Source organism: Vicugna pacos, chromosome 9, assembly GCF_048564905.1.
Source record: "Vicugna pacos chromosome 9, VicPac4, whole genome shotgun sequence".
NCBI lineage: Eukaryota > Metazoa > Chordata > Mammalia > Artiodactyla > Camelidae > Vicugna > Vicugna pacos.
This window is the reverse complement of record NC_132995.1, coordinates 45038145-45054342: the sequence shown is the minus strand read 5'-3', so window position 1 is coordinate 45054342 and position 16198 is coordinate 45038145. Positions and strand designations below refer to the sequence as shown.

Here is a 16198-nt window from a genome sequence, read left to right as displayed (position 1 = left end):
GGAGAAGGCTTGGAGTGTCCTGAGGCTGAGACAGCAGAGTGTGTGGAGTCAGGTGTTCGGTGCTGAGGCTTCAGCATCGTGTGACACGGCAGACCCCAGGTCCACCACCAGGCAGGCCGTGGGAGTGGAAGCTCTGCCCTGCCCACCTAGGCAGCCCCGTCTGCTGAGAGTTTCTCCTGTTCCCAGGCTGGTCTCAGAGTAGATGTGTGGGATCTGACAGCAGTAACAGACCGAGGGGTCTTCTAGTCCAAGTTTTGTGTCCTGCATTTCCTTCTTCATGTTGTTACTTATCAGGAAATGTACCTGCAGAAAACTGCTCTGGGGCTTTGGTTGTGGGATTCTGTGTTAAATAGATAAGTAGGATACAGCAAAATGTGGGAGAAAAAGTATCAAACAGCATGTGTGGTGTTATCCCACTTTTGAAAAAGAAGTAATTGACATAAGTATATTCTTAGAAAAGTCTGAAGGGAGAAAAGTCAAAATGTTGTGACGCTCTCTGAATGGGGGAGATTATGTGTGATTTTCTTTATTTCTTTTCACTTTTGTATATATATTTTTTTAAAGCATTGAGCGTGTGTTTTGTGATAAGAAAGAGTAAATAAAGCTGTTTACATTTTGGGGAAAAAAAACTTCATAAAGTTACATATTTAAAAACAGGAGGGAACAAAACTGCTTGTGGGTAATTTTAAAAACCATGTTAACTTTATAGGGTTGTTTATCCAACCACTTCAAATACTGTATCATATACTTGCAGGAGTAAATAGGAACCACAGAGGTACCATAGTTGTTCTGATCTTTCAAGGCTTCCTAGCCAAAATTCTGTGGTATTAAGAAGAGAACCCAACAGCAAAAGAGCACGAAACAAAATTCCAGAATCCAAAATATTAACTTTCACAGAGATTTCTTGGGCCACAAGGCCCAAGTGTTCCTGACAAAAGGCGTAAGTAAAATCAATATTAATATGTGGTATCTGGGAATAAATAATAAATTATACATGTATTTTACCCTTTCATTAGACATTTATTTTTGACACCAGATATTTACCAAGTTTTTGAGATTATTATTTGTGATTTGAAGTGCTAGAACACTTTTGGACAAATGCAATTTAGACAAGAACGTTTCTCTTAGCAATTTGTGATTATTTCACTTTTTTAATTTGTGATTAGTTTTAGGATGAACATAAATATTCTTTCTACAGTGAGATTTTCTTTTCCTTCAAAAGAAATCAGGAATGAACATCCAAAATAAGAAAGTGGCACGGGAGTTTGGGTGAATGGTAAGGTCCAGAGGATAAAACAAGAGACTTAACCTGCACAGAGCACCTAGAGTATTTATGAGTCCCAGTTTACTTGTAAGTTCGTGAGAAATTTCTAAATCGTATTCACAGTGGAAAACCCAAGTACACCTCAATCTATTGAGACATTGATAGTGACACATGCTACTAGGGATCTTTAGAAGAGATCAGAGATTTTAAAAATATACCTGTGAAATGATAGAACTATTATTCAATATTATAGGCTCCTCATTGAAACATAATGCACATGCCATACAATCTACTCATTTAAAGTATCTACATCAGTGGTTTTTGTATTTTCACATATATGTGCAACTATCATCACAGTCAAGTTTAGAACATTCTCATCACCTCTAAAAGAAACTCTATGCCCTTTAGCGATCAACCTCTATCCCCCACCTCACCCCCAGCCCTGAGCAACCACTAATCTACTTCCTATCTATATACATATCGTCTTACTCTGGATATTTTGTATAAATGGAATTATACAATGTATGGTCTTTCCACTTCTTTCATTTGTCATAGTGTTTTCAAGGTTCATTCATTGTACCATGTTGTAGCATGTACATCCTTCATTCTTTTTCATTCCTTTTTATGATCTTAACAACATTCCACTGTATGGATATACCACATTTTGTTTATCCATTCATCAGTTGGGAGACATCTGTATTAATTCCACCTTTTGGCTGCTATGAATAATGCTGTTATAAATATTCATGTACAAGTTTTTGTATGAATTTATATTTTCATTTTTCTTGGGTATGTATCTAGGAATAGAATTGCTGGGTCATATGGTAACTCAATGTTTACCTGTTTGAAAAGCTGTCAGAATGTTTTCCAAGGTGGCTGCATATTTTACATTCCAACCATTAGTGTATGAAGGTTCTGATTTCTCTAAATTCTCTCCAACACTTGCTATTTTCCATTTTAAAAATTATAGCCGTCTAAGTGGGTGTGAAGTATCACACTGTGGTTTTGGTTTGCATCCCCCTGATGATTAATGGTGTTGAGAGCCTTTTCATGAGTTAGTGACCATTTATTTGTATATCTTCCCTAGAGAAATGTCTCCTCACATTCTTGGTCCATTTTTTAATTGGGTTGTCTTTTTATTACTGGATCGTAAGTGTTCTTTATATATCTTAGTCTAAGTCCCTTTTCAGGTATATGATTTACAAATACTTTATCCCATTTTATAGGCTGTTTTTTCACTTTCTTGATAGTGTCCCTTGAAGCACAAATTTTAAAAATTTTGATGAAGTCTAATTTATTTATTTTCCTTTCATTGCTTATACTTAGGTGTTATATTTAAGAAACCTTTGCCTAATGCAAGGTCACACATGTTTATACCTACATTTTCTTTTAAAAGTTGTATAGTTTTAATTGTCACATTTAGGTTTTGGTTCATGGTATGCTAACTTTGTACATGATGTGAGGTAGGGGATCCAACTTCATTCTTTTGCATATGAATATCCAGTTGCTCCAGGATCATTTGTTGAAAAAATTTCTTTTTCCCATTGAATTGTCTTGATACCCTTGATTAAAAAATTGACCATAAATGTATGAATTTATTTTCGGATTCTCAATTCTATGCCATTGAGCTTTATGTCTATCTTTATGTCAGTACAACACGGTCTTGATAACCACATCAAATTGTAAAAAGTTTTGAAATGGGAAGAGTTAGTCTTCCAAATTTGTTCTTATTTTTGAAAATTGTTTTGGCTATTCTGGGTTTCTTGCATTTCCATATGAAGTTTAGTATCAGCTTGTCAATTACTGCAAAAAGGGCAGCTGTAGATGGAAGGAGGTCCTGCTAGGTTACTGAACCATAATAAGAGAGACTACTATGATAATTAACAGCATGTTGCTTCGGGAATCCAAATAGAATCTGCCATGTGTTCTGAAGATATGATCTTTTTCAGCACTGGGAACCAAGGTTATAGGTCAGCCCAATGGGTTGGTCACAGAGAATTTATTTTTAAAACCTGAGGACAAATGAAGAAACCGGAAGCCATCAAAAGATTTCCAGCACAAAAGCTGCAAGTGTCTAGCTCTGGCTGACTGACACAGTAAGTAGATTCTTTTACAATACCTGGAGGTATTATAGATAAGAGCATTTAAAGAATTTCCTTAAAATAAAAATGAAAGATGAAGGTTTAGAGAAACTGTGATAATAGGCAAAGCTTAGTCAAGGAGATGATTTTAACAAAACATCAATAACTTACTTTCCCTAAACAGTAAAACAGAGTAAGTAGAAACTAATTTAGTACTTAGGTCCTTATTCTTTAAGGCTGTAGCTTACAGGAAAACTAGATCCCCAAAATAGCATCTGTATCCATGCTACAATAATAAGCTACATGTATTCTGTAGGGAAACACTGGTAGAAATTTAAAATACCCCAGTATGTTAATGTGTTCATTATCAACAAAGTTAGTTATGGACATTTACGACATGATCTAGTTTTGGTTTTTTAAAGAATTTTATTTTTACATGATACTTCAGTGTCTGGATTAAAAAGAAATAATCAATGGGGAATCAAATTGTTATTTTCATCAGGTATCAATATTGTTAACAAAAAAATAGATAAATATTTTGGCAATCTAGTAACTCTCCATTAACATGTAAAGTGGTCTGGTTTTGAAGCCTAAGAAAGCAGTAGGTAAAGACATCAGTTAGTTTCCACATTAGCTGTAGAAGTATCTTACCTAATGGTCAGTTTCACAGGCTCAGGGGCCCCATTGACACTGACCAGGAACTCTTCTTCGAAGTGTCCCAGAATGGCAGAACTGAACGAGACCTGGACAGCCTGGACTCCACTCGGTTCGATGATGCCTTCCTTGGGACTGAAAACAAAGCAGGCTCCCACAGCCGAAGTTGGTGCGATCACGTTGAAGAGGGCATCAATGCTGCCTTTGTTGGACAGTACGGCCTATATCAAAAAGGCAAGAGTAAAAGGGAGACAATGGGCCTCTGATTTATTTTCATATAAGCACCAATATAGAGACAGCTGCAGGAATTAGAACAAAAGAAAAACTCCAGGGGACAAATGAACAGGGGAAAAATGAATCAAGAACTGTCTTGAGTGTTTGAAGATAAGAATCTTAAGCCAGAAAGTAATTTTGTGTTTTTGTCTCCTCTTCAAAATGTAGTTAGTCAAATGTATTATGCTCATGTTATAAAGATTGATCCTAAGCACGTCTACTGAAGAAAAGCCTTAAAATACTTTTTTTTTTAAATACTCATACTATGAAGTAACCAAGGCAAGGTAGGTATTTCTCTTGTATACATGAGAAGGCTGAGATTAAATGGCAATGCTGAAAAATAAAAAGCAAGTCATAACAGAGGAGCAAGGACTACCTAAGCCTGTGTTTATAGTGTAGCTTGAAGGATGCAAATGAGATATTATTGTGGATTCCAGATTGCAAGGATTCTCTTTGTTGTACTATTAGATTTCATCCTATTAAGATATTTTCATCTCAAACTCTATTGGATAGATAACTGTTTGGGGGTGCTTAGAAAAGCAATTGTTTTACTACAGAAAAGTTTTATTCCTATATACTAATGTTCTGGAACCATGTCATTGCCCATTTTGATTGTATACTAGGTGTGTGTAAAAAGCTCACGCCTGAAATTCAGAGTCCTCTGCAAATGGCTCAGTCTACTGCTCCTGATCCCACCTCCCACAATTCCTGTCCTTGAAACTGGGCAACACATCAAAAGAGGTACATCACTACTTGATATTTTATTCATCTTTTTAAATTTATTCCCCATTTCCCTCATTGTAAATTTCCTGGTTGTAGGAATCATGGTTCACCCTTCATTCCTTTTAAAGATAACTTGGAGAAAAGTGATTATGACCAGGGACTCAGAAGCGAAATGCCTGGGTTCAAATCCCAGTTTTGCCACTGACTTACTAGCTTTGTGACCTTGGAGAACCTGCTTAGCTTCTCTGTGCCCTAGTTTCCCCATCTGTAATGTGTAGTACTACCAACTTCTCAGATTGCTGTGAAGATGAAATTTATTAATTTACATAACTTTTCGAATAGTGCCTGGCAAAGAGTGCTTATAAATGACAGTGATTGCTATTTAAACCCCACAGCTGAGGGTTTAAATTTGAACTGGGCTTAAGAAACAACTGACACGCACTGGTGGTAACTTGAAGGCAACTCAAAGGTCTTAGTGGTAATTTGAAGGACCCTTGTTCTTCTCTTTGAGCAGGTGCATGGATGGCTTTTTTTGGTTGTTGTTCACAGAAATGCTTTACCCAGATTTTCTATTAGGTGCCAGCTCCACTCTTTTTGAGAATATGCATATCATTCTTCTCCCCATGACAAAGCAGTGACTATTTATGAATACAGAATCAAGCAAACTGTTTGGGACACAATTCTGACACCTTTTGATTACTAGTAATGCCCTTCTCCTTGCAGTGCAACTCCTTGGAGAGGAGACAATTTAAGTAGAACTTCACCTCTCATTTGTTTTCCTCCTAATTACACTGGGCAACAGTGTAATCTCTCAGGGGTTATTCTTTATGTATCTGCTAAGCTCAGCAATGACTAAGAGCAATAGCTAGTTATTCAAATTTGTCTCAAGCAGGTAATGTAATAAATTGAGAAAGATGCAATGAGGCATCAGCATTAAATTCACAGAGAGTGCAGAATATTTCCGTAAGAAGCACCTTACCATGTCCTCTGCCACTGCACAGCTCTCAAAACTGTCCAGTCTGGTGCAGCACCTCATTTAACATTTATTTAGCTGGCTGTGGTTCGCTTTATTATTCATATCTAGGAGGGTGGGAAGTGGTGGACTCAAGTACACTTATGTTAAATTTATTAGAAGTTATTATTACATTCAGGGAAACCCTATCCATTTTGCATCAGAACTAAAGGTCCTTTTCTGATGTGGCATCCATAATACAGAGTGTAAGAGAAATTCACAGTGGATAAATTACAGACAGAATATTAATTTAATAAAGAACTCATGTATCTTCCTTTTCCCTCCCCTAAGTGACCATGTTTTTTCAAAATGAAATACAGGACAATGCAACATAGTAGCTGTACCTCTTTTCATTTTATGAAAGTCATGTGACTGATTTCTTCATTTAAATTGTGCTCTTGGGTATATCCCATTTCATCATGATATTAACATCTCTACTTTTCACATCATCCCATTTGGGCCATAGTTATTGTATGTCCTCACATAGAGTACAAAAGAGGACAAACAACAATGTGGGAAGCTCTTAACATCAACTGGACACTTACCTACTGTGCCAGATTAGACTGGGCTGAGAGCTGAGTTGGCTATAGGCTGGATTTGCCCATGAGAGCCTGATGGACTGAAAAGCCAGCATAGGGCCTTCTCTTCCCACAAGATGTAGGGACCGAGAAACCCAGATGGGCAAAGTCAGGTTTGCTTTTCACTGAATCCATATCCTCCTCTTCCTGTGCCTATAGCTAGACTACAGTTCCCAGCCACCTTTGCAGTTACAGAAGCTAATAGGATGTGAACAAAAGTGATACATGCCACCTCCAGTGTTACCTCCTAGGAAAACCTCTCACTTGCATCCTTCTGAGCTTTCTCCTTCTGCCAGCGTGATACACATGAGACTGCAATCTTGTCTTGCAGGTCACGTGTTAGGGGTGGCAAAGACAAGAGGTGGAAGAAGACTAGGTTCCTGATCTGCTGGAGGAGAGCTATCTGTGGATGAGCAAGCTTGTTAGGGACTTTATGTTAGCAACCAAGTAGATTTTTATCATGTTTCAGAGAGTATATATTATTGTATTTGTTTGTTATAGTATGTAGCATTACCTTAACTAGTAAAACTTCTCTAAGCCTCAGGTTCCTCAGCTATATAATGGGTACCTACTCCACAGGGCTTTTGTGAGGACCAAGTGAACTATGCATGTGTGCCCAACACACATGAAGGGCGAGGCTGTTGATCGAAATAACTACTAAATTCCTCATGTTTCTCATTTGTAAAAATAGGTACAGTAAAATTTACCATTCACAGTTCTGTAAGGATTAGAAATGATACATGTCTACAGAGACATGCACAAATAATAAAGCTTGGAACCTGACACCTATTTGTCATTCATTAAATAAATGCTTGTATTATTACCTCTATAGAAATATAAACTCTTACAATTCAGGAATATTTCTACCATAAAGTTTCAATGGCTTGATATAGTATAACAAGTGTCCTAGATACAAATTTAGGTTTGAGATGACATTGAAGTAACTTTGATCCTCATCACCCATGAGTACATCATGTAAAAAAATCATTTTCTATTTAATTGGAAAGATAAAGCAGGGAGGTCTCTTCTAGAAACCATGATGATTGGTTTTTAAATCAGAGAAAATTAAATTAAAATTTTAAATCAGAGAAAATTTTGAAGTGTGAAAACAGCTATCCTCATTAGGACATTTTGGAAAATGTAGAAGGTTCTCTATTCTCTGATCTGCAGGATTTACACTGTCAGAGAAGAAGCATTAAACGGATGGGGAGAAGGATTTACGGTGTTCCCCTTCACAATTTACAAATGGTGAGGATAAAATAAAACCTATTAAATTATGGCTTTGATGCTTTCTGTAAAGTTAGAGGGGCTATAGATAAAAGTTGTTTCCCTCAACAAGACTAGGAGGGAGGTGGAGGGGTCCGATCATTTGGGGTCTGAATAGGTATGAGTAATGGCAAATAAATGTGACTGCACAGATTTTCTATCATTAAAGACACATAAAATAAAACAAACCAAAAAAACCAAGGACTTTTGACTCTCAATGAACAGTTCTAGTGCTTACCTCATAACAATGAACAGATCCAACAAAAACTTTTCCAATATCCAGCAATTCAAAGTTGAAGTGAATCTTTGGTCCCATTCCTTCACCTTTGATTCTGAGGGGCAGACGGATCTCTCGGCCTGTAAAAACAATTCAGACTCTGTTACCCTAAATGATGCTTTTCTACCCCAGATTATCCACAGCATCTTACCAGTGTAAGCCATCAAGATTATTGCATCAATTCCCTGCACTGGACCGAGGGAACTGTAATTTAACTAATGCTGGAGATTTAGCTTATCTTTAAGAAACAAGAATATTGTTATTTTCTTAACTCTAGGGGGCAGCTTATATTGCAATTCAGGCTGCCATTTTAGCGGGGAAAAAAAAAAAACCAAAATTAACCCAATCTTAACTGTATCTTTAAGTTTCTTATAAAGGAAGATAATTTCTCTAAATCAGTGAAGAGTGACCACAAAATAAGAGTCACCATGAGTCTCCAAAGGCCTTTGTTCACACTGATCTTCCTGGGATTTAGCAAGAGCCAGGGCATAAAAGGATCTGAGTCTAGGAGTCTTACCTGATCCTCACTTTGCAGTTTCTTTCATATAGAGGAAATGGAATCCACTAAACAGTATCCCTTACTACACATCCACAGTGGACCCATGGTCAATACAGCACATAAGCCATTAAAGTACTGACTGGTTTTGTTTCCCTTTTTTAAAGGGGTATATGAGCACTTGATAATGCATGATCATTATAAAAATATTATAGAGAAAGTGGAAATTGTCTCCTAATTCCACCACCCAAAGGTAACTATTGTTAGCACTTTGGTGCCAATCCTTTCACATTTAATCATTTTTAAATACTGTTAATGTAAATGAGAGCATATGCTATATGTTATTTTGTAGCCTGCCTTTTTTCTCTTAACAATACATCTGAAACATTTTTACATATCGTCACGTAAAGATAAAGTAAATGTTTTAACCAGTCCCTCATGTTGAATATCTAAATTTTCATTACAACAAATTATAAAGTAATGAATATCCTTGAATATATTTACAATTTTCCTATATTTTCTTTAAATATTTTGAAGATTCCATTCTATTATTTCTTGTCTTCCAGAAATATGTTGAGAACTCAGCTTACAGTCTTACTTGCTTATTTGAGATACGTCTTTCCCTCTGATTGCTTTAAGACTTTCTTTTTGTCTTTGGTTTTCAGCAGTTTTACTATAATGTCCCAGGTGTGGTTTGCATTTATCCTTCCTGGAGACTGTCGTACTCCTTGACTCCGTGGATGAGTATCTTTCATCAAACTTGGAAAATTTTTAGTCATTGTCTCCTCAAACATTGCTTATACTACATTTTCTCATTTCTTTCTCTCTCTATATATATTCATATATAATATAATACATAATACATATATATGAACTTTTTGCCACATTCTACTCAGCTCTTATGCTCTTTTCTGTATTTTGTCTCTACATGCTTCAGTGTCACTATTTCTTTGATTTCTCTAATTTCTAGTTTACAAAATCTACCTCTGGCTGCACCTAACAGGCCATTAAATTCATCTACTGAGTTCTTAATTTGTCATTATAACTTTTGAGTTCTAGACTTCCTATTAGATTTTTTGTAGTTTCCAGACCTCTGCTCAATACTGTCTTTAGTAAGAGCATTTTTAAAAATCTGTGTCTGATAATTCTATTACCTAGATCTTTGTGGGCTTGTTCCTATTGTTTCTCTTGATGTTCTATCAGATTGTGTTACCTTCTCATTTACTTGGTTATTTTTTATTGAGTGCTGATTAGTGCATATAAAAAATTGTAGAGATAATTTGAAACTCAGAGAAGATGGTATCTTCCTCCAGGTTCTGGATGGTGACTAGGGAATATTAGCAATTCCAGATAACTTAATCTAACCTTTGGTGGCAAGATTCTGTGAGAGAATTAAGCCCTATAGTAAATTATTGGAGTGACTATTTTCTCAGTTCTCCGAAGAAGGGTATGTAGCTAGCACTATCCTGGATACAGAAGAGAAGTTAATTCCTCATATACAATAGATACCTTAGAACATTAGGGATTAATTATGTCTTGGAACCCCAACAGAGAAGTCTCCTAATCAAATCTATACTTGGAAAATGATCCAAAGCTTAGCTCCAGTTCTTAAGAGGGCGGCCCATTTCCAGTGCCCACTTTACTGCATCTCACCCTTAAGCCTGGGAGATTACTAGGGCGCTTTCTTCTTGGGTATCATGTGAACTTCTATGTTTTCTTCCCTAATTCTGCTGAACTTCTGAGTCTTTGTAGTATCTGCCAAAAAATCTATTGCTAAAGTTAAAGAGGCCCCAAAGTCTGACTGTTTCGGTGTCTTTCTTCTCCTGGATCTTGGCCTCCTAAATCCTTCATGGTCCTGGCAGCTCTCTTTTGCCTTCAAAATAGGTTTGAAAAAGATTTTGCCTTGCTCTTTTAGTTGCTCTTAGAGACAGAGAGAGAGAGAGAGAGAGAGAGAGAGAGAGAGAGAGAGAGAGAGAGAGAAGAGAGGAGTTAATTCAAGTTACCCAGCCCACCACCATTGGAAGTAGAATGGTCAGAACAAAGGGATACACATTTGACACCTTCACAGCTATGGCCATATTGCCTTCCAGAATGCATGTACTAATTCACACACAAACATCAACAGTATTAATGTTTTTTGTCTCTCCATATCCTTTCTGACAGTGGGGATGCCAACATTCTTAAAAATATCTGATTAATTTGATAGGTTTTCCTTAAATTTGCACCAATAAATTTTTAAGTTATTCAAGGAAAAAATGATATATTTGTTCTGTGTGTAACGTTTCGAACACTCAAAATACTTTTACTACTCTGTTAGATGTAATTTTCAGTATTACAGCAAATACACGTTGAACAACCAAGTGATATTTCTAATTTATTATCATCATTATAATGCCTTGTGACATTTTATGTCCCACTGTCTTCTACTGCCATTTAGCTTCTGTATCTGTAACACTCCCTCTCCAAAACTGTCCTTTTAAAGACAAGATTACTTATCTCTGGGTCCTCTCTAATGCTTGGCAACACAGTGGTCATTAGGCAAGTACTGCTTTGATTATAAGAAACAAGAGCAATCCTAGCAATATTTGGGATAGTTGATTTATTCAAAGGGTACCTCCAATCCATCTTATCCCTGGAAAATAAGTTCCTCTAAAGATCGGGTGTTGGTTTGACAACACTCTAGAACATTAGTAAAACTTTCCGAGAGTCCAAACCTCATCATCCTTCTCCATTATCCTAGAGTTCTAATCTTCAAATCTGTTTTGAAGGCAATAATTTGCACTCCTTGGTCAAGAGAAAAGTATTTTGACAGAGATCCAACTTTCAGAATGACAAAGAAAGAGAATTGCAAATATATTGTGGGATAAACTGCAAGACTATTTATAACTGTCAAGCTTAAAGCCTTCTCAATCTGTTACCTTGATGGCCTTCCTTAATAAAAAATTTTTTGAAAGGAGGTATGTTGTAATAAAGCAGTGAGCCAATGTTTCTTTGTGAATTATCAATTACTTCAAAGAAGACTGTCTTATTTGTAGCTAGCCATTTCCCTCAGCCAGGAAAGAACGGGAGTAAAGTAATACCCAGCCTTGTATTTGTAAGAGTTACTCTAAATTTTAGTGTTATATTATAAATGATATTTTTTCACAAGATTTTTGAAGCAGGGATTTTTCTTGTCTTTGCAAAAGGCAGCAAGGGGGACAAGCCTAAAGGAACCAGTAAGCTCTGAGGGCAGATTTCTTATTAGAAGGGCAAAATATTAAAATATTTCTAAAATAAAGCAGATTCTCATCTGATTACAGTGCCCTGGTTTCACACATGAAAAACAGAGAGATGTACTATAGAACCCCTTTCACAGCCCTAAAATCCAGGAATGTAATAGATTACATTGTATTAAATACCAGAAAATATAACCATGGGCTTTCAAAAGCTTGCCATCCAAGATATCTTAGATGTCCAATGTGTTTGAGCTCCATTCCTGTACAATAAGACAAGAAAAAGGTGGGGTAGGGGAGGAATGTACAAATAGGAAGAACAAACTGTCATTATTCACATATTTTATGACTATCTACCTTGAAAATTCTAAAGAATCTATAAATACTTTTAAAAATTAATAAAATAGAGTAAGATTGATGGTTACCAAATCAATATACAAGTCAACTGCATTTCTATATACAGCAACAATTAGAAAAATTAATTTTCAACATAATATTTACAATAGCATCAAAAAATAAAGTATCTAGAAATAAATCTAATGAAATATACTTAAGACCTTCAAGGAACAAATTGTAAAACTTCACTGAAAAATGTTAACAAGATCTAAATAAATGGAGAACTAGGCTGTGTTCTTAAAAGGGAAGAACTCAATATTGTAAAATTGTCAATTTTCCTCCAACTCATCTATATCTGTAATTTTAATGTTCTATGAAACAAAACACTAGTAGGTAGAATTTGGTGGGATTTGATGATTGATTATAAAATTTATGTGTAAAATCAAAGGACCAATAAAAACCAAGACATTACTAAAGAAAAATAAATCCAGGGGACTTGTTCTTTCACATATTAAAATCTATTATAAATCTATTGTAATTAAGATAATATGGTATTGGTGCAGGAAGTGTAAAATGACGAAGGATACAGAACTAAGAATAAATACACATATATATGTAAGTTTGATTTATGACAGAGCAGGTGTTGACAATCAGTAAAGACAGATGGACTACATAGTATATAATGCTGAAGCAACTGGGGACCCACATAGGGTCCCCATTCTGTGGCAGGCTGAATAATGGCTCCCAAAGATATCTACACCCTAATTCCTGGAACTAGTATATAAATTATCATCTCATATGGCAAAAAGGTGAATACTATCTAGTAAGGCAAAAGATTGATTAAGTGAAGAATTTTGAGATGGGGATATTACCTTGGATTATCTTGATTACTGTAGCTTAAAAGTTGTCTTGAAATAATGTCATACTAGCTTTCTAATTTTATTCTTCTTTTCCAAAGTTGTTTTGGCTTTCTAAATTCTCTTCTACTTCTATATGAATTTTAGAATAAGTTTGTCAATTTCTACCTATAAAAGTAGCTGGGATTTTGATTTGGATTGCACTGAATCTACAGATGAATTTGGAAGAGAAAGACATCTTAATGATATTTAATATACTGACCTATTAAGGCATAGTTCTCCATTTTTTAGGCCTTTAATTTCTCTCAGCAATGTTTATAGTTTTCAGTGTACAGGTCTTACACATCTTTTTATCAAATTTATCTCTAAATAGTTTGTTTCTTAATGCTATCGTAAGTAGTATTGCTTTAAAAAAATTTAATTTCTCACTGTTTGTTGTCCAGAAACACAACTGATTTCTCTATATGTATAAATCTTGTGTCCTACAATCTTGGTACACATTTACTTTTTTAGCCCTCATTAAAATACATATTCTCTAGCACCATCTCTACAGATTTTGATTCAATAAGACATAGATGAAAACCCAAGAATCTACATTTTTAATAAGCAACCAGAGTGATTCTGTGCAGATCCTCTAAGGACACTAACTCAGGAAACATATGAACACTATTAACTACATTAACTTCTGACGACATGGCAGAGTAAGCTGACTCAGTCTATCCTTTCACTTCAAACACACACAAAAAAGCTTATTAAAAGTATGACAATATACAGTTTTAATTCTTACCTAAGCCCAAAAGAAAGAAAGAAAGGAACATATTAGGTGCTAGAAATAAAAAGGAAACTTGGAGATTGGCAAAGTACATACTGCCTTACGGTCTAATAGCTTCAGTTTTGACACCTTCACAAAAACAGGGCATAATGCTTTGTTTCTATCTGGAAATGAGGAACTGAATTTAGATCCCTGCATAAATCCAGGACCTTGGAAAGAATACCTCTTTCCAAAAAGGAAACTAGAAAAGTTCTACCTACTGATCTAAGGAAGCAGTGATCAATGAAGCCTGCTCTCTACTTTGCAGTCTAAATAGGGAAAAGAGGCCCCTGTGAGAAATCAAAGCCCCATTTACACAATACTATAGGTGAAAGAATCAGAAGCTGAGAAAATAAAAGTTGTAAGGTCTTGGCAGAAGAAATTTTTTAAATGTTTTGAAGGAATACTTCCATGATCCAGCACCCATGTTGTTTTTGTCTGTTTAAGCTGTTACAATAAATATCATAGACTGGATGGCTTAAACAACAAATATTTATTTTTCACAGTTCTGGAGGCTAGGAAGTTTAAGATCAAGGTGCTGGCAGATTCAGTGTCTGGTGAGAGCTCGCCTACTGGTTTATAGATGCTATCTTCTCACTCACGTGGAGAGAAGGGTGAGGGAGCTTTCTGGGGTCTCTTTTATAAGAACACTAATCCCATTCATGATGGCTCTGCTCTCACAACCTAATCACCTCTAAAGGTGCTACCTTGAAACACTATCACATTGAGGATTAGCTTTCAAAATATGAATTAAGGGGTAGAGGGAGACACCTTTAAACATTCAGTCCATAGCACGGGCTAAAGATAAGCTCACAATACAAACATTTCAAACAATCTAAAGAATCAACCCAGTATGAGGAAAATCAGTGGTTACCACAAACATGCAAATTAGTACCCCATGAGTCTGAGATAATAGAAAATTCTTAAATAAACTCTAATGTAGCATTCTTAAAATCTTTAAAGAAGTAAATGAAGAAACAGAAACCATGTGAATGAGAAAAAATGAAGTATTAAAACTATATAGAACTTCTAAAACTGAAAAACCAAGTTGATGAAATAAAAAATGAATAAATACACCAGATTAGACATACCCGAAGAAAGAATTAGTCAACTGGAAGAAAGATCTCAAGAAAAAACCCAAAATGTATCATATGGAAACAAAGAAATAAAAAATGTAAAGGAGAGGTTAAAAGACACAGTGACCCCATGGGAGAGGCATATATCTAAAAGAATTTCCAGAAGGAGAAAACTGAGACAATGAGATGAAAACAACAGTGAAGAGATAACTGTGGAGAATTTTCCAAACTGATGAAAGGTTCTGAGATTGAAGAAGCATACCAGGTACCAAGGAGGGTAAGTAGAGGCAAATCCATCACAGTGAAACTGTGGAACACAGAAGCATAAAGTAATTCTTAATATTAATATGATAGAAAAGACAGACAACCTAAAGAAATCACAATTTGACTGCCATAGGTCCCTCATCTCAACAATTCGTCCATTGTGCATGCTATGACGAAGCAAGCGGCCACGTGGAGAGGCTACGGATAAGAGGTCCGGCAAACAGAACCCGGTGAAGTCCCTGTCAGCAGCCAGGATCAAGTGCCAGATACATAAGTGGATGAGCTTGTTCAGCTGTCTCTATGTAGAGCAACAAGAGCTATCTTGCTGAATCCTGACCAAACTGCAGATCTGTGAGCAAAATAAATGACTGCTAGTTGTTGTAAGCCATGAAATGGAACAAAGCGGCTTAAACAGATTAGGGTTTTTATTTTGCTCACACACCAAGGACACTGGGAAATGTGGATTTGGGGTAGGGTGGGATTTAGGGGATTAGGACATGCTGCTGCTGCTGCTGCTAACTGGTAAAGATGGAAAGAAGAATGGATATTGATTTGATGGCTACTTTCTTTGCAGGTTCCTGAACCATATAACTGCATTTACTATAGATCTTTAATAAGTTTTAACATATTAGTTCTCCAACGTTATTCTAGTCAAATTTTCTAGGCAATCATAGTTCATTGATTTATTCCATAAGAACTTTGGAACTTTTAAATTTCTTCCATAAGAACTGACTAACTAAAAAAAAAAGCAAAACACCTTACTGATACTATCACATTACATTTACCGGAAGAACTGACCTATTTATAGTGTTGATTTTCCTGCTCAAACACACAGGCTTTTCCATTTCTTCAAGTTTTCCTAAATCTGGGTATGTATAAAAGATATTTGTATATTACTCTCTGTATTTTTCTTTATGTTTGACATATTTGATAACTAAAAATTTAACCTGAATTAAATGTAATTTAAAATAGTTGATCAAGAAAGTAATTTCTCATTCATAGGACTAAGACATCTTAT

At 35.7% G+C, this 16198-nt stretch overlaps 1 protein-coding gene across 1 annotated transcript in view; it reads right to left on the bottom strand.

Moving 5' to 3' along the window:
* HYDIN (HYDIN axonemal central pair apparatus protein) overlaps positions 1–16198 on the bottom strand; it is a 478970-nt gene that overhangs the window by 194235 nt on the left and 268537 nt on the right. Inside the window, exons 18-19 of the mRNA XM_072967685.1 lie at positions 8090–8208; positions 3997–4220 (exon numbers count right to left, since the gene is read on the bottom strand). Coding sequence (XP_072823786.1) covers positions 3997–4220; positions 8090–8208 — 343 coding nt within the window. The remainder of the gene's footprint in view (positions 1–3996; positions 4221–8089; positions 8209–16198) is intronic.